The sequence below is a fragment of the Grammomys surdaster genome, unplaced genomic scaffold (assembly GCF_004785775.1).
Source record: "Grammomys surdaster isolate TR1022 unplaced genomic scaffold, NIH_TR_1.0 126391, whole genome shotgun sequence".
NCBI classification, from domain to species: domain Eukaryota; kingdom Metazoa; phylum Chordata; class Mammalia; order Rodentia; family Muridae; genus Grammomys; species Grammomys surdaster.
In genome coordinates this window covers 5,354,781-5,379,617 of record NW_021621185.1, presented here as the reverse complement: position 1 = coordinate 5,379,617, position 24,837 = coordinate 5,354,781, and the positions used below count along the sequence as shown (strand labels likewise).

Genomic DNA, 24,837 nt, shown 5'->3' with positions numbered 1-24,837 from the left:
CTAGCTAAAGTTGCACCATGCCCCACCCTGTCAGAGCTCCAGCTTCCTTCTGGCCTGCACCTACACCTGCAGCAGTCAGGGATCAGCACACTGAGCCTCACCCCACAGCTCTGCCTACCTCCCAGGAGCTCTACTCCATTGTGGGACACCCAGGCCAGCCAATACCAGTGACAACCAGATGGCAAAACCCAACTGCAAGAACATAACCAACAGAGGCGAATACAATAAGGTACCACCAGAACCAGGGTCTCCTACTACAGCAACCCCTGGATATACTAGACATCTGAAGAGCAAGACTGTGACCTTAAGTCCCATCTCCTGAAGATGATATAAGTCTTTAAAGGAGATATAAATGATTCCCTTAAAGAAATACAGGAAAGCACAATCAAACAGGTAGAAACTCTTAAAGGGGAAACAAATAAATTGTCTAAAGAGATCCAGGCAAATACAAATGGGTGAAGGAAATGAATAAAACAGTTCAAGACCTAAAAGTGGAAATAGAAGCAATAAAGAGTACACAAATGGAGGCAACCCTGGAGACGGACAACTTAGGAGCTACAGATGCAAGCAACAGAATACAAGGGATGGAGGAGAGAACCTCAGGTGCAGAAGATGCCATAGAAGAAATGGATATATCGGTCAAAGAAAATACCAAATGTAAAAAGTTCATAACTCAAAACATGCAGGTAATTTGGGACAGTATGAAAAGACCAAACCTAAGAATACTAGGAATAGAAGAGTGTGAAGATTCCAATTCAAAGGGCCAGAAAACATCTTCAACAGAATCATAGAACAAAAATTCTCTAACCTAAAGAAAGAGATGGCTATAAATATATAAGAAGCTTACAGAACACCAAATAGACTGGAGCAGGAAAGAAAATCCTCCCGCTACAAAATAATCAAAATATTAAATGTACATAACAAAGAAAATATTAAAAGCTGCAACGGAAAAAAAGGCCAAGTAATGTATAAAGGCAGACCTATAAGAATTATATGCAACTTCTCAACAGAGAATCTAAAAGCCAGAAGATACTAGACAGATGTCTTGCAGACCCTAAGAGACCACAGTAGGCCCAGACTACTATACCCAGCAAAACTCTCAATCACCACAGATGGAGAAACCAAGATATTCCATGACAAAGCCAAATTTAAGCAATATTTTTCTACTAATGCAGACCTACAGAGGATACTAGAAGGAAGACTCCAACACAAGGCAGGTAACTACACCCAAGAAAACACAAGAAATTAGTCATCTCACATCAAAACCAAAAGAAGAGAATCACACACACATAATATCACCTCCAACAACAGAATAATAGGATCTAACAATCATTGGTCATTAATATATCTCAATATCAATGGCTTCAATTCACCAATAAAAAGACACAGGCTAACAGACTGTATATATAAACAGGATCTATCATTCTGTTGGATACAAGAAACATACCTAAGTAGAAAGATAGACACTATCTCAGAGTAAAGGACTGGAAAAAGATTTTCTAAGCAAACATACCCAAGAAACAAGCTGGAGTAGCCATGCTAATATCTAATAAAATAGACTTTTACCCAAAAGTTATCAAAAGAGATGGAGAAGGACACTACATACTCATCAAAGGAAAAATCCACCAAGAGGAACTCTCAATTCTGAACATCTATGCTCCAAATGCAAGGGCACCCTCATTTGTAAAAGAACCTTTACAAAAGCTCAAATCACACATCGAAGCCTACACCATAATAGTGAGGGAATTCAATACCCCACTCTCACCAATGGACAGGACATTGAAACAGAAAATAAAGAGAAACAATGAAACTCACAGATGTTATGAACCAAATAGATTTAACAGATACCGATCTACAGAACATTTCATCCCAAAATAAAAGAATATACCTTCTTCTCGGCAAGTCATAGAACCTTCTCCAAAACTGACCATATATTCAGATACAAAGCAAGCCTTAACAGATACAAGATGATTGAAATAATCCTTTGTGTTCTATCAGATCACCATGAATTAAGAATGGACTTCAATAACAACAAAAGCAACAGAAAGCCCACATACTCATGGAAACTGAACACCTCTCTACTCAATGATAACTTGGTCAGGGATGAAATAAATAAAGAAATTAAAGACTTTCTGGAATTCAATGAAAAGGGACACAATGAAAGCAAAGCTAGGAGGAAAGTTCCTAGCACTAAGTGCCTTCATAGAGAAACTGGAGAGATCTCTCATACTAGCAATTAAACAGAATACTTGAAAGCTCTAAAACAACAACAACAAAAAAACCCCACACATCCAAGAGGAGTAGACAGCGGAAAATTGTCAAGCTCAGGGTTAAAATCAATCAATTAGAAATAAAGAGAATATAAAGAATCAATAAAACTAAGAGCTGGTTCTTTGAGGAAAGTCAACAAGATAGACAAACCCTTAGCTAAACTAACTGAAAGAAACAAAGTCAGTATCCATATTAACAAAACCAAAAATGAAAGGAAGACATGACAATAGGAACTGAGTAAATTTAAAAAAATCATTAGGTCTTACTTCAAAACCCTGTATTCCACAAAACTGGAAAACCTAAAATGGATGAATTTCAGGACAGATACTATACACTAAAGTTAAATCAAGATCAGTTAAACTATCTAAACAGTCTAATAACCCTTATAGAAATAGAAGCAATCATTAAAAGTCTCCTAACACCACCACCACCACCAACAACAACAACAACAACAAGAAAAGAAGCCCAGGGCCAGATGGTTTTCTACCAGACTTTCAAAGAAGAACTAATACCAATACTCCTCAAACTATTCCACAAAATGGAAACAGAAGGAACACTACCTAATTCACTCTATGAGACTACAGTTACCCTGATACCCAAACCACACAACAATTCAACAAAGATAGAGAACTTCAGACCAATTTCACTTATGAACATTGACAAAAAAAAATACTCAATAAAATTCTAGGAAACTGAATCCATGAAGACATCAAAAACATCATTCACCAAAATCAAGTTGGCTTCATCCCATGGATGCAGGGATGATTCAATATACAGAAATCCATCAATATAATCCACTATACAAACAAACTGAAAGAAAAGAAATCCCATCAACATCTCATTAGATGCTGAAAAAGCCTTTGGCAAAATACAACATCCCTTCAAGTTAAAAGTCTTGGAGAAACCAGGGACTCAAGACACACACCTAAACATAGTAAAAGCAATATACAGCAAACTAACAGCCAATATCAAATTAAATGGAAAGCTACTTGAATCAATCCCACTAAAATCAAGGACAAGACAAGGCTGCCCACTATCCTATCTATTCAATATAGTACTCGAAGATCTAGCAAGAACAATTAGACAACAAAAGAAGGTTAAAGGGATACAAACTGGAAAGGAAGAAGTCAAGGTACTACTATTCGTGGATGATATGTTTGTATATAGAAATCCCCCAAATTACCCCAGAAAACTCCTACAGTAACAACTTCAGCAAAGTGGCTGAATATAAAATTAATTCAGAGAAGTCAGTAGCCCTCCTTTATACAAATGATAAATGGGCAGAAAAACAAATTAAGGAAATAACACTCTTCACAATAGCCATAAATAATATAAAATATTTCATGTAACTCTAACCAAGCAAGTGAAAGATCTGTATGATAAAAATTTCAAGTCCCCAAAGGCCATGGAGGGATGTTACTTACTGGCTTGCTTCCCCTGCCTTGCTCAGCTTGCTTTCTTATAGAACCCAAGACTGCCAGCCCAGGGATAGCACCAGACACAAATGGACCCACCTCTTTTGATCACTATTTGACAAAATGCCTTACAGGTGGATCTCATAGAGGCATTTCCTCAAGGGAGGCTCCTTTCTCTATGATAACTCCAGCTAGGGTCAAGTTGACACACAAAACCAGCCGTTACAGCTTAACATAGTAAAAATGGCCATCTTATCAAAAGCAATCTACATATTCAATGCAGTCCCCGTCAAAATCCCAGCACATTTTTCATTCAGCACATTTTTGAAAAGAGCAATTCTCAACTTCATATGGATAAACAAAAAACTTAGGATAGTCAAAACAATCTTGGACAATAAAAGAACCTTTGGAGGAATCACCATTCCTGACCTCAAGCTCTACTACAGAGCAACAGTGATATAAAACAAAACTGCATGGTACTGGTACAGAAACAGACAAATTAATCAATGGAATAGTATAGAAGACCCAGAACACTTAATGAACACTTAATCTTCAACCAAGAAGCTAAAACCATATGAAGATATGGGGGAGAATAGCATCTTTAACAAATAGTGCTGTTCTAACTGGATACCTGCATGTAGAAGAATCCAAATAGACCCATATTTAACACCGCACACAAAACTCAAGTCCAAGTGGATCAAGGACCTCAACATAAAACCAGATAAACTGAATCTAATAGAAGAGAAAGTGGGATGTAGCCTTGACTACATTGGTACAGGAGACAATTTCATCAACAGAACTCCAATGGCTCAGGCTCTAAGATCAAAAATTGATAAATAGAACCTCATGAAACTGAAAAGCTTCTGTAAGGCAAAGGACATAGTCAACAGGACAAATCGGCAACCTACAGATTGGGAAAAAACCTTCACTTACCTCACATCCGACAAAGGGCTAATATCCAAAATATATAGAGAACTCAAAAAAGTTAAACTCTAACAAGCCACATAACCCAATTTAAAAACAGAATATAGAGTTAAACAAGAATTCTCAACAGAAAAATCTCGAAGTCTTCGAAGTACTTAAAGAAATGTTCAATGTCTTTAGTCATAAGGGAAATGCTTATCAAATCAACTCTGAGATTCTACCTTGCACCAGTCAGAATGACTAAGATCAAAAACTCAGATGATAGCAGATGCTGGTGAGGATGTGGAAAAAGAGGAACACTCCTCCATTGTTGGTGGGATTGCAAACTTGTACAAACACTCTGGAAATCAATCTGTTGGTTTCTCAGAAAATTGGAAATAGTTCTACCTGAAGACAGAGCTATACTACTCCTGGGCATATACCCAAAAGATGCTCCACCATACCACAAGGACACATGCTCCACTGTGTCCATATCAGCTTTATTCATAACAGCCAGAAACTGGAACCAACCCAGATATTCCTCAACTGAAGAATGGATACAGAAAATGAGGTTCATTTACAAATGGAATAGTATTCAGCTATCAAAAACAAGGACATCATGAATTTTACAGGCAAATGGATGAAACTAGAAAATATCATCCTGAGTGAGATAACCCACACCTAAAAGGACAGTCATGGTATGTATTCAAGAAGTAAACAGAGATAATAAGTATATATTAGCCATAAAGTACAAAATATTCATGATATTTTAGATATGCCATAGGAGGCAAAGGGAGGGAAGGAACTGGGTGGGAAAGTCGAGGGGAAGAGGATTAAGGAGGGGGTAGGATCAGATACAGGGACAGACAGGAAAGAGGCTCAGAGGGCCAGGAGAATGAATGTAAATCTTCAGCTGTGGAGATGGGAGTGGAGGTTGGGGGAGGGGAGAATCTCTAGGATGTCCCAGAGACCTAGGCTAGGGGAGGCTCCCAGGAATCAATGAGGGTGAGCTTAGCCAGGATTGCTAACAGTGGGGACATGAAACTAGAGGAGTTCTGCTAGGTAGAACTCCCAGTAGAAGGATAAGGACACCAACTGACCCACAAAGCTTTTGACCCAAAATCTGTGCTGTCTAAAAGAAATGCAGGGACGGAGCAGAGACTGAAGAAGAGGCCAAGCAGTAACTGGCCCAACTCACATCCCATTCCAAGAGCAAGTACTAATTCCAGACATAATCAATGATGCTATATCATGCTTGCAGACAGGAGCCTAGCATAACTGTCCTCTGAGAGGCTGTCCCAGCAGTGGACTGAAACAGATACAAATACCCATACTCAACCATTGGATGGTGGTCAGGGACTCCTATGGAAGAGCTGGGGAAAGAATTAAAAGCCTTGAAGAGGAAGGGAATTCTACAGGAAGACCAACAGAGACAACTAATGTAGGCCTTTAGGAGCACTCAGAGACGGAACCACCAACCAAAGAACACACACAGGCACATATGTAGCAGGCATGCAGCCCAGTCTCCATGGCTGCCTTGTCTGGCCTCAGTGAGAGAGGATGCACCTAATCAGGCAGAGACTTGATGTGCTGTGTTGGTGGGGGAATAACCAAGGGAGACTCCACCCTCTCAGAGAAGGAGAGAGGGAATGGGGGAAGAGACTCTGGGAGGGAGGGAGCAGGAGAAGTAGTGTTGGGGATGTAAATAAATAAATCCTAAGACAAAACTGTAAAATTGATATGCCAAATACTGCCTTTGTCGCTGATCAGTTCAATCAGTGCAGTTCCAGCACGGGGAGAAGGGGATTGGGATCCTACTCTATCTTGTTGCATTCTATTTCTTGGGACCAAGAGAGCGGAGTCTGCATTAAACACACACACCCTTATCGATCTTTCCTAGGCCTTGCTCTCACCCAGACTAGATATTTGTCATAATTCTACGTCTATGTTCACTATTAAGCCTTTTTTCTTGTGAAGCAATAAGCAAACAAACCCATCTGAAATGTAAGGATGGATGAATGGAACCAAGCTTTCTAAGCCTACAGGTGGGACTGACAGGCACTCCGCAGTGAGCAGGCAGATGAAGTCAGCAGTTTTCAAAGCACAGAGCCTAACACTCTTCACAAGGTGCCATTTCTTAAAAGCCTCCTCGTTACAAATGCTGGAAATGTTCAACCCGTACTTGGGAAAAGAATGGAAAATCTCCAGCCACAAGTCTCTGCAGTGTTACTACTGTAGCCTACTGACTGGAGATGGTGTGAGCTTTCAAAGAGACAGCCACACAGTAGCAGCGCGCATCTCCTGGCAGAGAAGCCTGCCAGGGCCTAGGCTCTGCTCAAGCTGGCTTTCACGTAGCACAGGGTGAGACAGAGTATTCCCGCACTGTAACCCAACAGTGTCACGGAGGTCTGCACCATGCTGTATACGCTTTCCAAGCCCCTCCCTCAGTGACAGCGCGCGCCCGCGGGGCCCATTACCATCCTGCAGAATGAGGGTGGGTTGCACTGCCTGCACTCGGAACTGCCTGGCCCTCCAGCCAGGGCTGGGCGCCCGCACCACCTCGCTGTCAGAGAGCCAGGTCACAGTCTCAAAGTTGTCCCCGCGAGCCAGGGCCTCGGCCTCAGCGCGGTGTACAGCCACCTGGTCGAACTGATAGAGACCGCCCGAGTGATCGAAGTGCACGTGGGTGGCCACGGCCAGCAGCGGCCGGCGTCCTGCATCCTCTTTAGCCCCGCAATCCTGCAAGAGGCCCGAGGAGTAGAGGTACTCCGGGAGGCTGCGCAGCCCCAGGCCCGTGTCGATCACCACGTCCTGCTCGGAGCCGCGCACCAGCCAGATGTTGGCCCGGTTGCCTGACTCGTAGAACCGTTCTTGAATCCAGAAGATGCCATCGCCCAGAGACTTGTGGGCATACCACTCGAGCGCTGACATGCTGCTGCGCAGGGGTGCGGCCGGGCAAGGTGGGTGTGCCTCCCACAGGCAGTCAGGACTCGCCGCAGCAGTGCGCGAGGAGCTACTCTCAGCTCCGGAGGAGGCGCGAACGAGGGGCGGGGACGCGGAAGGGAGCGCGGATAGGACGCAGCGACACTGCCCAGATCGCCTGTTCCGCGCCCTCCCTTCCGAGCCGCCGAGCGCCGAGACTGCACCCCAGCTTCTGCAGCCGCAGCCCCAAGGCGATAACGCAAGCCGCTGAAGTGGGGCGGAGACAGCAGGCAGTGCTGCCCTGCTCTGGGGTCCTACTGCAAAGGCCGGGAGAGATGCGTGGGAAGCGACAGGACTGCCCCCGCACCGGCAGCGGGCGCTGCGCACTCGACGCCGGAGCCCAGAGTGAGGCCGAGCCAGTTGGAGGCGGACTACGGCGCCTGCCAAGGGCTAAAAAGCTTCTTTCCGGGGGTGTGGCCTCGCTGAGAGTGGGCGGGGCTTCCAGTGCGCTCGCCCTGCGCTGGAGCCGCGTGCGGTGTGGTGCGCTCTGCTCCGGCTCCTTGCTGGCGCGGCTGCCTACATTCCTACCATCTCCGCTGCACCGTGTGCCCAAGCCTCAAGACTTGGCTAGCAGGTAACTGTAAGCTATCCTGTTCTGGGCTGGAGGTGAAGAGGGTAGAAGGGAGTTGATGGGGCACGTGGAGAACGTGGTGGCCGGGTATCTGGAGCCAACATTCATCAAAGCCCTTCTGGAGTGACTTTGGGAGGTAGCACTACCTCCCCCAAAGCCTGCTGCTGCCACTTTCCAAACCTTTAAAAATTTTCGTAGCCAGATCTTCCAGCCGCCAGTTGGGGGTGTTCTCAATGAGATAGAAGGGAGTTTATCCTTACAAGAGAAGACTGCAAATCCGGTGATTGTGGTTTTTGTTCAGGCAAAGTTTGGCGGCAGTTTGCTGATAAGGGCATACTTATCATCGCTTCTGTTTTCCTAATTCTTGGCATCTTTGATAGTGAGGAGAGGGGCTGGTGATAAAATTTTTCTTTAAAATTGAAATCCTAAATGCCCGTCGTAGTTCTTTGCTCTTGAAGAGACCAGAGAAAGTTAGAGCTTAAGGAAAGGCAGAGCACTTTGAGGGGACAGGAAAAGTGAATAATGACTGGGTGTGGCCTTGCAAGCCACCGAAATCACCCCCACTGTCACTATCAAGTCCCTGTGCTTGCACCCAGCTATTGATGCATCTATTTCGGATTCAGAAATTCCCTTTGGAATTTGACTAACCTTCAGAAATTATAAAGAGACCCACGGGACAGCATTATAAAGGATAATTAGGAAAATCCTTCCCGTGGCATCTCCTAGTAAGCCTTTCCTGGAGGGAGAGGTGTGTTCTTCCCACACTCCTAAAGGCTCTGGTGGAAGTGGGAGCGGGTTGCTGCCCTTTTGAGGATTTTGCTAATCTCTTCTGTTAATCAATTATGTAATTGGGAGCATTCTTAGTACCAGTGCCTGAGCTAAATGATGTGTGACAAGCAGAAAACCGGGTTAAAAAAAAAGTATGAGTTGAGTTCTCAAGAATCTGAGGAAGCTAACACCAGTACACAAATACTTGTTATATATTGCAACATGAATGCAAAAATTGGATTCTACATTCAGATGGACTACTGAACGGTTACACTTCCTTTAAAGAAGATATTCTCTGCAGAGAAACAGTGCCCAGTGTACTTTGTTTCTGCTGCAGAAGGGAGCCACTGGGTAAGATGGCACAGTATTGTTCCTTGGCTATGAGCTCAGAAATAATTAAGTGATGATTATGTGGTCTGTGCCTGGCTCTAGAGGCCTTTGGACCTACAGCTCCCAGTGGCTTTTCTTTTCTATTTTCCAATATGACTCTGCTTCTCATCTTAATTAAATTTATGCCCAGATAGTCCTGAATGAGGTGAGACTTCTTCAACTAGTTTTTCTGGACTGGTTCCTGCTTCACTTTCACATACTGCCTATCAGGTTCTGACAGGTTCTCTGAAGTATATTTTGCCCACTTCCCATACTTGACAGTGAACTCCATAAGAGCAGAGATGTTATTTTGTTCACGTCTGCATTTCCAACACAGAGAGGATGGTTTGACACAGAGGTTAGGGTTAGGTTTTAACAAAGACTCCAGTGAGGGAGACCCACCCTGGGGAGACAGACAACCAACAGTTACCTGATTAGAAGCAGAAGTTAAATGTCCTAGGCTCTGTTAATTGAAGAGAATGACATATCAGGAGTGTAAAGATTTGCCTCTGTTTAATTGACAAGAGATGAATTGAGAGTGACATAAAATGTCTAGTATGTTTCAGAGGGTCCGATGGGCGATGTAAAGGCCTGAGCTAATGTGGAAGAATGGAGAATAATAGAGAAACGGCAGCTAACAGTCTTTGTTAGCCGATCAAAGGACACAGCCAGAGTGGAATGAGTCAGGTTCTTGATTAGAGCAAGTTTCGGTCATTCTTCAGAAAGACACTGTGACCTGGCTTTCGCTGTCTCCCCTGGCCTCCAGCTATTGGAATATTTATTCATCTCCTTAGATGTGTAAGGATTTGTATACAAGAGGCTGATACACTTAAGTCACAATCATAACTCAGGACATTTTAGATCTAGGAAGAATTGCAGAGATGAGCTCACCGTCTTCCAGGAGGTTGTTTTAGAGTTGGTTAGGGTAGATTTAAATAACGCCCATTTCCAGATCTCTTGGAACAGGTTCTGAACGGCAGTTTTGAGGCAGTATCCTGAGCTGGAATCGAGGCAACATCCTGAGGTGAAATCAGCAGTGGTGCTTTGTCAATTTCTGATTTGGGGGCTGGAAAGATGACTTAGCAGGGAAGAGCTCGTGTTACTCTTGTAGAGGACCTGAGTTTAGTTCCTAGCAACCACACCAGGTGGCTCACAAGCACTGGTAACGTCTTCTGACTTCCATTCTTCTGCACATACCCACACACATTTTAAGATTTTGAAATTCAGAACTTTTTGCAGTTGCCAATTTCCCTTATTAATCTGTTATTTAAAAAGTCGATTGTTGCCCCGGCCGTGGTGGCGCACGCCTTTAATCCTAGCACTTGGGAGGCAGAGTCAGGTGGATTTCTGAGTTAATTAAGAATTAAGAATTGCCCAGTGCCTGTCCAAACTGATCAAAGCTAATTGAGTAAATGTCTAAGTTGAGTTGGGTCATTCTAAACAGATTTGGATAATAAGGAAACAGAGAAATAAAAAACTCTTCACAAAGATTGGAAGCTGGGGCGATGTCCCATCTATTAAGGATGTTGAAGCAGAAAGATCATAAATTCAAGGCCTGCCTGCGCTGTAGAAAGGGTTCAAGTCCAGTCTGGAAAACTATCAAGTCTCTGCCTCAAGAAGTAAATATGTAAATAAATAAGAATTAGAAGGCTGAGGATAAAATTTAGTAGGGGACGTTTGCCAATGTATGTGAAGCTCTGGTTCAGCCCCTCTTCTCGGAACAACACACCTTCCCTTGAAAACGTCTGACAGGTTGATTAAAAAAAATCAGTGTATTGGATAATACATCAAATAAAGGACTTAAGTGCCTTGCCCTAGGCCTCACTTGTGAACTTTTCCTTTCATGATTTAGTCTTTGGCTACAGGGGAAAAAATGAATTAAGAACCCAAGTATTCTATGTACAGCAGTACCAGTGTCTGAGTCATCAAAGTGTAGAATGACTTGTAGGCCAGTGTGCATAGTGACCAAGGTGTCTCAAGAGCTAGCATTTAATTTTCTGCAGGTTACATTTACTGTTGTTATCAATTTATGCCCAATGACTGCATGATAAAAATAGGAAGTTCGAGTCTGCAGAGCTTATTTCTGGGATGGTATTCCATTAAACAGTGTTAGCTGAGATACTCTTAGAGTGAATTTCCCAAATAATTTCCAGGGCCCAACTTCAAAGATACTGGTTTATTTGGTTTGAGAACTAAGTCTTCCCCAGGACTCAATAGGTTTTATATTTATATTGTCCAGTTAATTCCTCTGATTAGGCAAGTTTGGTAAACTTTTCCTGGATTTATTTCTAATCTCTAATTAGTGATAGATCTTAGATTGGAATGTAGCACACTGGTCTTGGCCATGCTTGTTTGGCTCCTGTGGGTGCTGAGCAAAGCTGTAAGCCTCCTTACTCAGCAGATGTCCTACTTGAAAGACCAGCTTTCTGTAGACTCAGCGTGATAGAGTGACTCAGCAATTGGAATGAAGCCATTGTGATATTTTACCTCTTTTAGAGTGGACAGATGGAATGAGCTTTGAAATTAAAATGAATTTCCTAATGGATTTTGTTTCTAAGGTAATTGGAGTATAAGAAAAATTAATCTGTAGTAGAGTTCCAATCAGCAAAATAGAAAGATTATAAAAATGTGTGCATCATTCAAGTCCACAGGCTTGTAAAAAGTGTATGTCACCATTTTGCAATCTACAGTGGAATAGTAGATGTAGGCAAGTAGGTGATACTGATGGGCATCCTATACTAAACAAGACAGGCCAGTAGTAACTAACTCACAGATCATCCTGACTGTCGGCGACAGCTACCCAAAGAACAGAAGTCAATCTGAAATCTGAGGTAGTGGCTAATGTACCTGTTCATTGGAAATCATGGTCAGAGGAATTCATTAAACTACTTAGGTTGTGATTTTCCAACCCAGAATATGGAGGCTGTTGCTAGTTTTGAGCTGTGCTCAGATGCATTGCTGTCTCTGGGAAGGTCAAAACATAAGCATTTGCATGTACCTTCATGTTCTGATGATGTGCATATTACAGAACAGCCACCTAATCTTTTCCATAAGTAAATAGTTTAAAAAAAAAAAACAGAACAGGAGACAAATAGAACAGGAGACGTTCTACAGTTAGAAGGAAGGAAATGTAAAATACATCATTACAACTGCCATGTGAATTTTTTGTCTTGAATAAAAACAAACCTATAAATTCTGTTATGTGGCAAGGGAGGAAGTTTGGGTGCTGATTACATAAAAGATGGTAGTAAAGGGCTGTAGATATACATGTGAGATTATGTGGTTTCCATAGTTTAAGGAGCTCAGAGAGTAGCAGCTTTCCCTTCACACCCCATTCCTGCTGCCCATCCCCAGACTCTTCAGCCCTCCCCTTTCCCCCTTCCACCTTTGCTCCCCGTGTTTCCTATCAGATTCCTCTCCTCTCCCCTCCTCTCCTCTCCTCTCCCCTCCTCTCCTCTCCCCTAGAGGTGTGCTCCCTCAGCCTCCGTTCCTCCTCTTCCTCCCCTCCCCCCTTCCCTATTTCTTCTAGGTAAGCTCCTATGGTTTCCATTTTCAACACTTTCCTGGATGCTGCTGCTGTAGACTGCACTGTTTGGAAACCACTGCTCCAGATTTCTAAGCTACTCAAGTGTTTTAATGATTGGTAGGGTTAAAACCTCTTTTTTATGTTGGCTCCATGAGGAAGGAAGCTTAGATTTCTAGGTTTTTAGACCAGGCTATTATAATCAGAAAATACAAAGGGCAGAGCAAATTAAACATTCCTCCCCCAATCCTCCCCCTTTCTCCCTCCCTATATAACTCGGGACTGCCCTCTGGCCTTCATTAGTATGTAAATCTCTAGGGCCTGAGGCCTATAGCCTGGCCTATGTGACTCTATGGAGGTGTGACTGTTTTTCAGGATCCTAGATGATGGGAGGGACCGAACTCCTGCCGGTTCTCACGCAGAATTCCACGGAGAATCTCGGGGTTCTAAGTGCCTGCTCAACCATGACCCAGGATACCCTCACGAAGTCTCACATTATTTGACTCAGGCAGACCATTTCAGAGCCTTATCAATCCCTTTCCTATTCCTCAAAGGACATTACAGCTCACTGTTTAACACTCATATAAATATCTTGTGAGGAGTTGCAGTGTATGGTTACTAGTGTGCAAATTGACATAAGTAAGATTTCTTCTTAGCCTGAATTTATACTCTCCTTTTTCTCCATTTCCTCCTCCTTCTCCTCCATGCCCCTCCTCATCTTCCTTCTGTATATCTGAGATCTTGCTATCAAACCACAGAGATAGAGAAAACTGTGTCAGTTGGCTGCATAGTTCCGGCTGGATCTCAAAGGAGACCAGAGTCAGCCCGCTCCTGAAGCTCTGAGTAAAGGGACCTTAGCCTTTAGACTTTCTCTCTACATAGTGGAGGCATGCGAACACTTCATTCAGCCTTCAGTAACACTTGTTCTTAAACACATTTCTTTTTAGCTGAAAAAAAAATAATTTTTCATACAATTTATTCTAATAACAATTTTCCCTGCTTCCAGGTTCTACCAGATCTTTTCCACCCACCCAACCTTTTTCTCTTTAAAAAACAAAAACAAAACACACACACACACACACACACACACACACGCACAAAACCCTTCACAAAAACAGAAGTCAAAATATACAAGCAAAGACCATAAACTCCAAAAACAAAACTCCATAAAGCAATCTGAAACAAAATTTCTTTTTAAAAAATGTTTTAAAAAAGTATTAGAACTGTTAAATTCATTTTGTGTTGTCCAACTACTCCTGGGAATGGAGCCTACCCAGAAATGTGGTTAATGTACCCAGTGAGACTCCATTGGAGAAAACTAAAAACGAATTTTTACTTTGCAAGCAAGTATCCACTGTATTGTGTCAGTGACTTTTTGGTTTGGGGGTGAGTGCCTGCATCTCCTTGCCTTCCTTGTTGGGGGGGTGGGGAAGGAGTCTGTGTCTAATTTCCTCTCTGAGTCCTGGGACTCTGTCTAGCTTGAACCTGTGCAGACCTTGTGTGTGCTGCACTCTCTTAGTTCATGTGTGCACCAGTCCTGTTCCGTCTTGAAGACACTGTTTCCTTGGAGTTATCCATCCACTCTGGCTCTTCTAATCTTCCTGCCAAACTGTGCATAGATCCTCTTCTGCATAGATCCTTGAACCCTGCTCAAAAGTATTTTAAATCAACCATGCTAGATGAGGGCTAGAGTCTTATATTTTGCTTTAAAATGCTTGTTTCCTTTTATGTATGACCCAGTGAATCTTACCCACTAACTGTGTCTTTCAGCATTGGCCCAAACCGCTGCTATAGCTGCTTCCGATGGCTGGCAATAAAGGAAGAGGGCGCGCTGCCTATACCTTTAATATAGAAGCTGTTGGATTCAGCAGAGGGGATAAGTTACCTGACGTGGTGTTGAAGCCTCCACCGCTGTTTCCTGTGAGTATAATGATAGCTCAGTTTTCACAGTGTTTTCACGTGTTTCATGGGAAAGTGCAGTTCTGCTTAGGGCTTGAGGACTTGCTATTATCATGACATCCTTATGTCTAAGAATAAAAGAGTATGTCGCATCTACCTTGTACTCAAACATCTGGTTATTCTCAGATCCTGCCGAGACTGCTTTCTTAAAATACAGAGAACAAAACTATGTATACCTTTCTACAAACACGATGAGTACTGTGTGTACCAAGAAAAATTATTTGAAATCTTGTGTCTTCTATTGATGTCATTAGTATATCTAATTACCAAAATAATATTTGAAGTAGCCAAGTTAGGTTCATGATGCCCCTGGTGTAGCCAGTGGTTTTCTTCATTTCTGTATTTGTAAAAATGATTTTACGCCTTACTGTTATGCCATGTTTGTCTCATTGAGTTTGTCTTTGCTGTATCCCTGTTCTAAGTCAGTTAGATTTTGTTTTCTCAGGCCACAAACATTTCTCCTAGTCTTGTGATTGCTTCTAAACTGAACAATATAACAGCTGATGTTTCCTCTACATTCAGTTGAAGCGGAAGTTTCCATTTCCAGATGGGTATATGCTGCTGCTGAAAACTGACAGCCTGTTTCAGGTGGAGAAGACCATTGTTTTTTTTTTCCCTCTCCCTCTTGCTGCACCCTTTTGCTCCCCCCCTCTCCCCTCCCCCTTCCCTCCCCCTCCCTCCCTTTCTTCCTTCCCCCCCACTCATATGAGGCCATCAGATCTGTTGAGGGATGGTTGTGAGCTACCATGTGGTTGCTGGGAATTGAACTCATGACCTCCAGAAGAGCAGTCAGTGCTCTTAACTGCTGAGCCATCTCACCAGCCTAGAGAAGCCCACTGTCGCAGGACTCATGGCAGTATAGAGCCCTGGACAGATGGAGCTTTGTTCTAGATACACACATAAAGAGATTATGCTTTTTAAAAAAACACTTAAATAGTTTGGATTTTTTTGAGAATTTTATACATCATTTACAGGATTTTATACATCGTTATATCATTTCCACTCTAACTCATCCCATATCCTCCTTGCTCCCTCTCAAATTCACGACCTCTTCTATATTGTTATTACATATTCACTTTATATGTATAATAATAATACGCACACAGCCTACTCAACATACGTTGAGTGTTGCTCATATGTATGTGTTAAGGGCTGACTACTAGAAATTGGATAACCTATCAGGAGCCTTGTTCTTGGAGAAAGCTGATTTCCCCTATCTTTGTACTAAGTTGACGATAGGTCTTTATGAAGAGCCAGGGGCATTGTCTTTTGGGGTCTTTTGAGTTCCCTCATCCACGTTGGTGCTTGAGCTGCTGTTATTCTTATGCAGATCTGTTTTGACAACAATACTGTTGAGATTTCATGGATGTGACTTGTGTCATCTCTGGGTGACACTGTCTCACATCGTGTGTCCTTCCTAGTCCCCTGGGTCTTTTCATTTCACTTGCTTTTCTGTGATGTCTCCGGAGGCTTAGGTGTATGCCAAGGACCAGCCTCGACTTGGAGAGGGGTCTGAGAGAAGGGGTGTTTGACAACAGTAAACAAACGACTCGAAGTCGAATCATGGGTACAAATCATGGGGCCTGTGTTCTGCTCGAGATGGCTCCCTAGAGAGCTCTCTGTACATAGGTCTTAGCTCTGTAGTTTGCTCAACATAACTTTCTTTCTGCTTTAGACAGACAGCTCCCTCATGCTGGAAAAAATTCTAAATGCTTTCTGGATAGCTCATGGGTTTTCGAATCACAGTCAGAAAAGATGCTAGAAAAGATTATTGGGTTTTCTGACCAAGTCAGAAATGCTATTAGAAAAACTCTAAAAGTAATTGTTGGGTTTTCTGATGAAAATCAGAAAGCCAGAAAAAATGTCTAAAAGCTTTGTTAGCTCTCAAAGCAGTTCTCTGGATAGCTGCTCAAAAACATTCTAAAAGGGCTGTCTTCACTCTTCAGACAGCTTTCTTTCTGGATATCTCCAGACAGCTGAGATGTTGTAGACTAAGGCCTAGTCTTTTGTTTACCTATTAATTCAGTCATTTACTCTAGTTTCAATTTGAGTCTCCCAGGAATCAGCATTCCATGACCCAACCCCTTCTTTCATAGAAAGAGTCAGCAAGCACACACTTTTTTTTTTTTTTTTTTGGTTTTTCGAGACAGGGTTTCTCTGTATAGCCTGGGTTGTCCTGGAACTCACCCTGTAGACCAGGCTGACCTCGAACTCAGAAATCTGCCTGCCTCTGCCTCCCAAGTGCTGGGATTAAAGGTGTGCGCCGGCACTGCCCGGCCACACTTTTTTTTTTTTTTTTTAACATTGCAAAAGAATTCAGAGATCTGCCTGCCTTTGTTAAACTCAAACAATAAGCTAGCTAGCTGGAGGGAACCCTGCCCTGACATTACCATTCCTATCAGAGCTGAGCCTGGATCTAAACACCCTCTGTTCCAGGCTGACCTTGAACTCAGAAATCTGTGTAAGCACAAACAAAAACTTAGTTGGGTGGGATCTTACCCTGTGATCACCACTCCCTAAATCCCTTTATCTCCTTGCCTTATCTTACCGTATCTTGCCAACAGCTTGCCTTACAATGCAGCTGCCTCTGTTCCTTTAGATCTGTGGTGCTCCTTATACAATTCATATTGCTTCCTTATTTTTTTTGCATAGCTGAGAAATTATATATTGTTTTCAGAGTTCTTTCCTACAGCCGTAATTCCTGAAGGTCTGAGAATTTACCGTCTTGTCTAATTATCATGGAGTCATTAACCTCGTCTGGGAGGATATTTCCTGAAGGAGGAACATGAAGATGTGTATATATTTACACATATGAGGCATACGCCCACAGCAGCCATTGACACTCATGGAGGCCCTGTCCTGCTGGCTCTGTTCCAGGGGTGGGAACAATGACATGCCGTCCCTGCCATGGCCAGGTCAGACATGTGTAGGAGTTGTGTTTTGGATATACCAAATGGGCACTCATGGTATCTTAAGTTGCATTTTGACCAGTTGTGGAGTTTTATAAGTGCTTCTGTGTGCTGCAGAAAGAATCTTCTGTGAAGAGAGGTGAAAGCCACATTTACCCATGGATATAAGGACAATTGAAATTAGAATATAATTGGAAATTATATTGATCAAGAGAAATGGCAGTTGTAGGTTTTCTCTAGGCTCTAGACCCTCTTCAGCCATGAGTGGCTGGCGAGGTATATAGTGTGAGGGATGGATTTCCTCCTATTGAACAGGCCCTGAGTTCAGTTTGACAGTTGTTGGTTATCCCCAAGTTAAAAATGTCACCACTGCATCATTGGGGATATTTTGCCTCTGGGCCAGTCATTGTTGGTCATAGTCTTTACAACTGGGTTCTTTGTCAGTTCACATAGCACTTTCTGTCCAGTACCTCAAGAGCAAATCCTCAGGGAATAGCTTCCGGGTGTTGTTTGCAGCACCTTAATGTTCTAGGAGGCAAGTGAGGGTAGTGGCAATAGCCTATATTGTTTTAGAACTGTATTGGATATTCTCGCCCAATGACTCAAAGGAGCTTTCCCAAGCCTGATTGATACTGGAGCTTTTTTGTCTATAGTTTTGGGGGAGAGCATTATTATCTTGTGTACTGTAAACTCGATATACATACGTATGTATGTATGCATGCATGCATGTATGTATGCTTATAAATAATGTTTCCCTGTGCCTTTTTCAAACCTCCTCAGTGTCACTTCTCTCTCCTTCCTCCCTCTCCCTCTGTATTACTTTCCCTTCTCCCCAGTTGAAGTCCCTCAGTTTCCATTCATACACCTGTGTCTTATTATGGTTTTTGCTCTTCATATTTTACCTTTCATATTCAATAGACCTTGAAAACAGAGATGAATATCTCAGCTATATGCATAATATCTTGTTATAGTGGCTTCCCTCAAAATAAGGCCACCAGGTATGACTTTACCTCCAAACACTGAGAAGGTAAGTACGTAGCACCACTTTCATTTGGGAATAGAACTAACTTCTTGCTAGAAGTCTGTGCCTGCCTTGGCCTTCCTCATCTTCTCAGCCTTCTCACTGCTGGGTCCTCAGGCCCCAGCTGAGCTGGACCCCTTAACCTCTCGGGTCTTTGTTCCTTCCTGCTGGATTCTTAGAACAACTTGCTCTCTTTGCATGAGTAGCTGGTTTATTTTTGTCCATATCTCAGTTCAAATATGACTTCTCCAGGAGGCCATGTATTCTTACCCTGTGCAGACTAGCCACTCTGTGACCCCCATGTCACATTTTCTGCTCTTTTATACTTGTCTTCATGATCTGAAATTTATTGTACCTCCCTTGTTTGTTTAATTGTGTGTTTGTTAGACTTCGGCGCGCAGCTTGGAACAGACAACACCAGACCAAATGGTTCCAAAGGGGAGGGAGTTTATTCAGGGCGGAGGGCAAAGGTAGGGGGAGAAATGGGCCTGGATGGTGGAGAAAGGAGAGAGAAAGGAGAGAAGTGGAGGCCGGCCATGACCACGTGGAGAGAGGGGGAAGTGAAGGGAGGAAGGGCAAGGAGAAGCTAGAGGCAAGAGAGTAAGAGAGAGAGGAGGAGGCAAGCAGCCCCTTTTATATTGGGCACGCCTACCTGGCTGTTGCCAGGTAACTGTGGGGAGGAGCATACCTGGCTGTTGCCAGATAACTGCGGAGGTGGAGTTTAGACGGAATACTAACAATGTTTCTTCCCTGGGATGTAGGTTCTACTGTCTAGTACACAGTAGTTGCTCAAGGGGGTTGTTTTGAATGCCTTAATAGGTTGAGAATCCACCTGTGGAAATATACTGTATCTTTACTCTGTTGTATCTTTATCTGCATTCTGGGGACCCACTTTTTAACAAATATGTACAGATGGTCATACAGTCATGCCTGTACATTCATATAAATATGGGTATTATGGAATCCTTCTTCTTACCTATAAAATATGAAATTAGGAAATATGCTTTAAAGCTAGATTGTAGAAGCTCAGCGTCTTTATTTTTTTTTTCTTTACAACTTTGAGACAGAGTTTTATGCTTTAGCCTGTGTTGTCTTGGAGGCACCATGTAGCCCAGGCAGGCCTTGAATTAGAAGACGTGTTCTTGCCCTGCCCACCACAGCCTGGGATTCCAAGAAAGTAGCCTCCCCTGCCTAAGGCTCAGCAGCTTTGGATTTGATTAGAACCTTACTGCTCATGCAGCTTAATCTTTCAATAAAAGCAACAGTTTCTAGAACGTGGATAAAAGAAACAGTAAAATTCTTCATTTATTCAAATAGACTTTGTCTCTTATGTTAAATAGGATACAGATTACAAGCCAGTGCCCCTGAAATCGGGAGAAGATGAAGATTACATGCTGGCCTTGAAGCAGGAGCTGAGGGAAACAGTGAAACGACTGCCTTACTTTATTGAAACACCCGAAGAAAAACAAGGTATGTGTTAGGCTCTTCATGAGCCGGCAGCTCAGTGTTTACAGAAGAAGCAGTGCATCCTGGGATCCATGATCACTGAGTGCTGGATCACGGGACTCGGTCAGACCATCACCCAACTTGAAAAAGCATTACTTACCAGAATTGTCAAAAAGGAAAAACATTTATATTTTATTGCATTGTTGTTTTTTTTTTTTTTTTGCAACTTGCTCATAATACTTTGTGTCTTCCACTTGTAATGCAATAATATATTAGCCTTTTAATATTTCCTTAGTATTCTTAGAAAAGCATAATATAATAACTATGTTACTCCATTATGTGGCTAAAATTAATTATCACTAATTTCCTACTGTTCGGATGAAGTGGCTCTTTTTTTTTTTAAACTATGCAATGCTGTGATTATTGCCATTCTACATAAGTTTTTAATGGATGCCTCTGAATTTAGGTTAAAAAAATTTTAAACTTTGATTTTTGTCTTATTGTTTATGTTCTGATGATATAAAATATGTGTTAGTTCTTGATGCCGAAGGCAGAAAGGAGAAATTATACTTCGAGAAGGCTCAGCCATCTCAGACTAGAAATGGGAAGTGATTTTAGAGGAATCGAGCCTGCTTATCCGATGAGCAGTTCTTTAGCACAATAAAACCGTATTGACTGTTAGAGAGATCGATATCAACTTTGTGTTCTTAAAACAACACCATTAAAACATGAGAAATTTGTATAGTACCGCTCATGCCATTAGTATTAAAAGCATTTTTTTCCTCTAAGACACAAAGGCTGGTCAAAGAGGGAGTGTCTAGGTGATGCTGTTACATGTCTTCATGAGAAGCCTGCTGGACAAACTGAATCTTCATGGCTTATCTACTTGAGTTTGTTTATATAATGGTTTGATAAATTTTACCTCAACAATAGAGAGGTTTTATTTTTACTTTTCTGATTTTGTTGCATGCCTTAGTCTGGATTTAAAAATTAAATTAAATTTTATATATTTTTAAATGAACTAATAAATGCTCCTTTTTATTTTAAAAATTAATAAGGCATGGTATAATTATTAAAATTAGACTTTCCTTTAGCTAAGTGACATGTTTAGCTACTAGGATGTATTTATTGAAGTGCAGGTCTAGTTAAAAGGTTTATCAGACCATTCAAACAGTTATATGCGTCTTTTAAGTGGTCATTGTTTTAGTTACTGTTCTATTGCTGTGAGGAGACACAGGATGAAAGCAACTTTTACAAAAAAGCATGTAATTAGGGGCTTGCTCACAGTTTCAGAGACTTAGGTCATGATCAATATGGTTGCAGGCATGGTACCAGGAATATAGCTGAGAGTCCACATGTGACCCACAAGTTACAGTCAGAGCGAGAGCTAGACCAGGTCTGGCATGGGCTTTTAAAACCTCAAAGCCTGCCCCCAGTGACACACCTCCAACAAGGCCACGCCTCTTAATCCTTTCAAAGTGTTCCACTGAGGACCACACATTCAAACATATGAGCCTATGAGGCCATATAAAATATAAAAAGATATAATACTTACTTGTTTAATCCCATAAGAAAATTGTATAGGATTTTCCAAATTGATAGAAGTAAAATCTCTTCAAATCTTCCTCTCTGCTCCTCTTTCCTGATGTATGTTTTAAAAAGCTCTGTGGTTCAACATACAGTTTTAAATAAGATGTATGCATTCTTATATATGTGTAGGAGCACACACTTAACCGCAGCCTCCTTTCTGTTCATCGGCAGTATGTTCCAAGATGTCACCAGAGGATGCCTAAACCCACAGATCGTACCGAACTGTGTACTGCACTAACTGTGTACCGCACTAACTAACTGTATTGCACTGTGGTACAGTCATTGAGCACCAGGAGGATGACAGGGGCATGCTAGACTGAGGCATGATGTTCGTCAGGGACTTTTTTTTTGTCTGTTTTATTGTGTTTTGTTTTGTTGTGTTTTGTTTTGTTTTTGAAATAGGGTCTCCCTATCTGTCTCTGACTGGCCTGGAACTTGATGTGTTGACCAGGATGCCCTCAAACTTACAGAATCCAGCCAACTATTTCTTCCATATCCTGGAATTAAAATGTGTACCACCATCCTCAGCTTAAACCAGTATTTAAGAAAATATGAAAGATTTCAGAAACCTTCATCTTTATAGTTACTTTTTATTTTTAACTTCCATTAAACTGAGAATTCAAGTTATTTTATTTCATTTTTTTTTACTAATATATTGCCCTAGCCCTTGGCTCCTGAGACAGTCTTTGGGAGTAGGGGATGAGAATGGGGAAAATCAATGACGCAGATTCCGGGAGCCCCATGAGAAGCAGAAGCAGACTTGTTTATTATTATAATAGAGAGTACCTTTATACCCTCTGTCCTCGTCCCCTCGGTCCATAACTGCTTGTCCCCTACAGCTGGCACCTGGCTGCTCAAGTTACACGCTCGTGCTCTCTCTTTGTTCCTCTCCGGGTGTCAGGCAGGTTACAGGGTTAGTGAACGCAGAAGTGCCTGCTGCACATGCATGGGCCATTGCGGGCCTCTAGTCAGAACACACTGACTCACTCCTGCACTAATAATGCCAAAGAGAAGAAATGTTTCATGGGAAGATGTCTTGCAATAACTAGATGAGTCAGGAACTGAATGCACCAATGAATAGAGGCTGTCTCCACACGGATGGTGCACAAAGTGGGTGAGCAAAGTTACACACTGAATCCCCACCGACAAGACCTAAGGTGGATTGTCTCGGACATGAGAATCTGTGAATGCACAGGTTTAATTCTTTAGGAATTCAAAAGAAATGTGCGGTTCTTATGCTGAAAATCTTTGAGAAGGATATCATCAGAGAACTTATAATCATTTGGTATCTTGTTTGCTAAAATGCATGCTACCATATTTTTTTCATTTTGATGTTTATTTTTGCACCAAATTTTATCATCTATGGTTTTTAAATGAAGAAATGCTGAAGAAAGACAGAGACAGTGATCAGACAGACAGAAGTAGGTTATTTATATAGAATTATTGAAAAATAAATGACACTCATGTTTGCCATTTTCAGTAAAGAAAAACAAGAAGATAATGGAGCCCTTTCTCTTATTCAAGCAAAGTATAAGCCATCAAAAGTTTTTAAATTTAATTTATTTGTTTGTTTATTTCAGGTTTTACAGACTAAAGAGCAAATTCTATGGCTTGAGTACGCTATAGACAAATGCCATATGCTAAGCTGCATCCTCAGCCTCTTCAGAGTTCTACTGTCTGTTTTTTTAATTCTGACTTTTTTTTTTTTTTTTTTTCTTTTTGGTTTTTCGAGACAGGGTTTCTCTGTGTAGCCCTGGCTGTCCTGGAACTCCCTCTGTAGACCAGGCTGGCCTTGAACTCAGAAATCCGCCTGCCTCTGCCTCCCAAGTGCTGGGATTAAAGGCATGCGCCACCACTGCCCGGCTTAATTCTGACTTTTAATTATGGAAGCACAAGAGTTATAAATACAGGTGATGTTAAGACAGAATCTATCAGAAACCCATCTGGACTCCTCAGTGGTTCTCACCTTTCCTAGCTCTGCCACCTTTAATACAGCTCCTCATGCTATGGTGACCCCCAACCATAAAAGTACTTTTGTGGTTACTTCATAACTGCGATTTTGCTACTGTTCTGAATTAAAATGTAAATATTTTTGGAAGTAGAAGTTGCCAAAGGAGTAGTGACCCACTCAATTGCAGTTGAGAACCACTGTTTTAGATGACATGAACACAAGATCCCAACCAATGCATTAAAACTCATTGAAATGTGTATGCCAAAGCTGGAATCATGAGATCCCACGCACGCTTTGCTTGTGGGAGCAGCTGTTGTAAGGTCACCTCCATTCAGAAGGTGGTGTATTTTGTGGTTAAATCTATCTCCAAAACAAGTAAACCATGAGAGGTGCATTCAGATTGCTGTTCTTAACATCTTACGGAAACTTGTGAGCTTTTCTTCTCTTTGTTCTGCTGTTTGATTTTTTATCTTCTCTCTTCACAGTTACATTAAGTGCGTGTTTGTTCCCACAATCCTCAATCTTTGGTTAGTTCTTTTTTCCTGATACAGGATCTGGCTCTATGCTAGGCTGGTCAGCAGCGTGCTCACCTCCACCTGCTTCTCCCTCTTCTTCCCTTTCTTACAGCTAAACCTCCAAGCTACTTAAAAAATATTTCTTGTTTCTATGTGTTTTTGATGCAGTATATTTTGATCATGTTTTTTCCTCTTCCCCAACTCCTCCCAGGTCCTCCCCTCCTCTACCTTCCCAACTTTGTGTTCTCTCTCCCCTTCCCTCTCCTTAAAAAGACAAAAAACAAGAAACAAAACAAAAAAACCAAACAAACAAAAAGGCAAGAAACAAATTCTCACAAAGACACAAAAAGAAAAATCATAACAAATGGGTAACAGAAAGATCAAATATTAAAACAAAACAACAGTAAGTTCACAAAACACTCTGTTTTGGCCAAGTGCTCCTGAGCACGGAGCCCAGGCTGGAGCCTGGTTATACAGCTAGTAAATGGAGCCCAGGCTGGAGCCTAGTTATACACCTAGTGAATGGAGCCCAGGCTGGAGCCTGGTTATACACCTAGTGAATGGAGCCCAGGCTGGAGCCTGGTTATACAGCTAGTAAATGGAGCCCAGGCTGGAGCGTGGTTATACACCTAGTGAATGGAGCC

The 24,837-nt window shown here is 42.1% G+C and overlaps 2 protein-coding genes across 3 annotated transcripts in view; one reads left to right on the top strand and one right to left on the bottom strand.

Annotated features, from left to right (window-relative positions):
* Mblac2 (metallo-beta-lactamase domain containing 2) overlaps positions 1-7,550 on the bottom strand; it is a 38,410-nt gene extending 30,860 nt beyond the window's left edge. The window contains exon 1 of the mRNA XM_028760204.1: positions 7,067-7,550. Coding sequence (XP_028616037.1) covers positions 7,067-7,520 — 454 coding nt within the window. The 5' untranslated portion in view covers positions 7,521-7,550. The remainder of the gene's footprint in view (positions 1-7,066) is intronic.
* Positions 7,551-8,032: 482 nt separating this feature from the next.
* The window catches only part of Polr3g (RNA polymerase III subunit G), a 36,243-nt gene continuing 19,438 nt past the window's right edge, over positions 8,033-24,837 (top strand). For both annotated transcript variants that reach the window (XM_028760122.1, XM_028760121.1), the window contains exons 1-3: positions 8,033-8,145; positions 14,573-14,722; positions 20,032-20,161. In XM_028760122.1, coding sequence (XP_028615955.1) covers positions 14,606-14,722; positions 20,032-20,161 — 247 coding nt within the window. In that variant the 5' untranslated portion in view covers positions 8,033-8,145; positions 14,573-14,605. The remainder of the gene's footprint in view (positions 8,146-14,572; positions 14,723-20,031; positions 20,162-24,837) is intronic.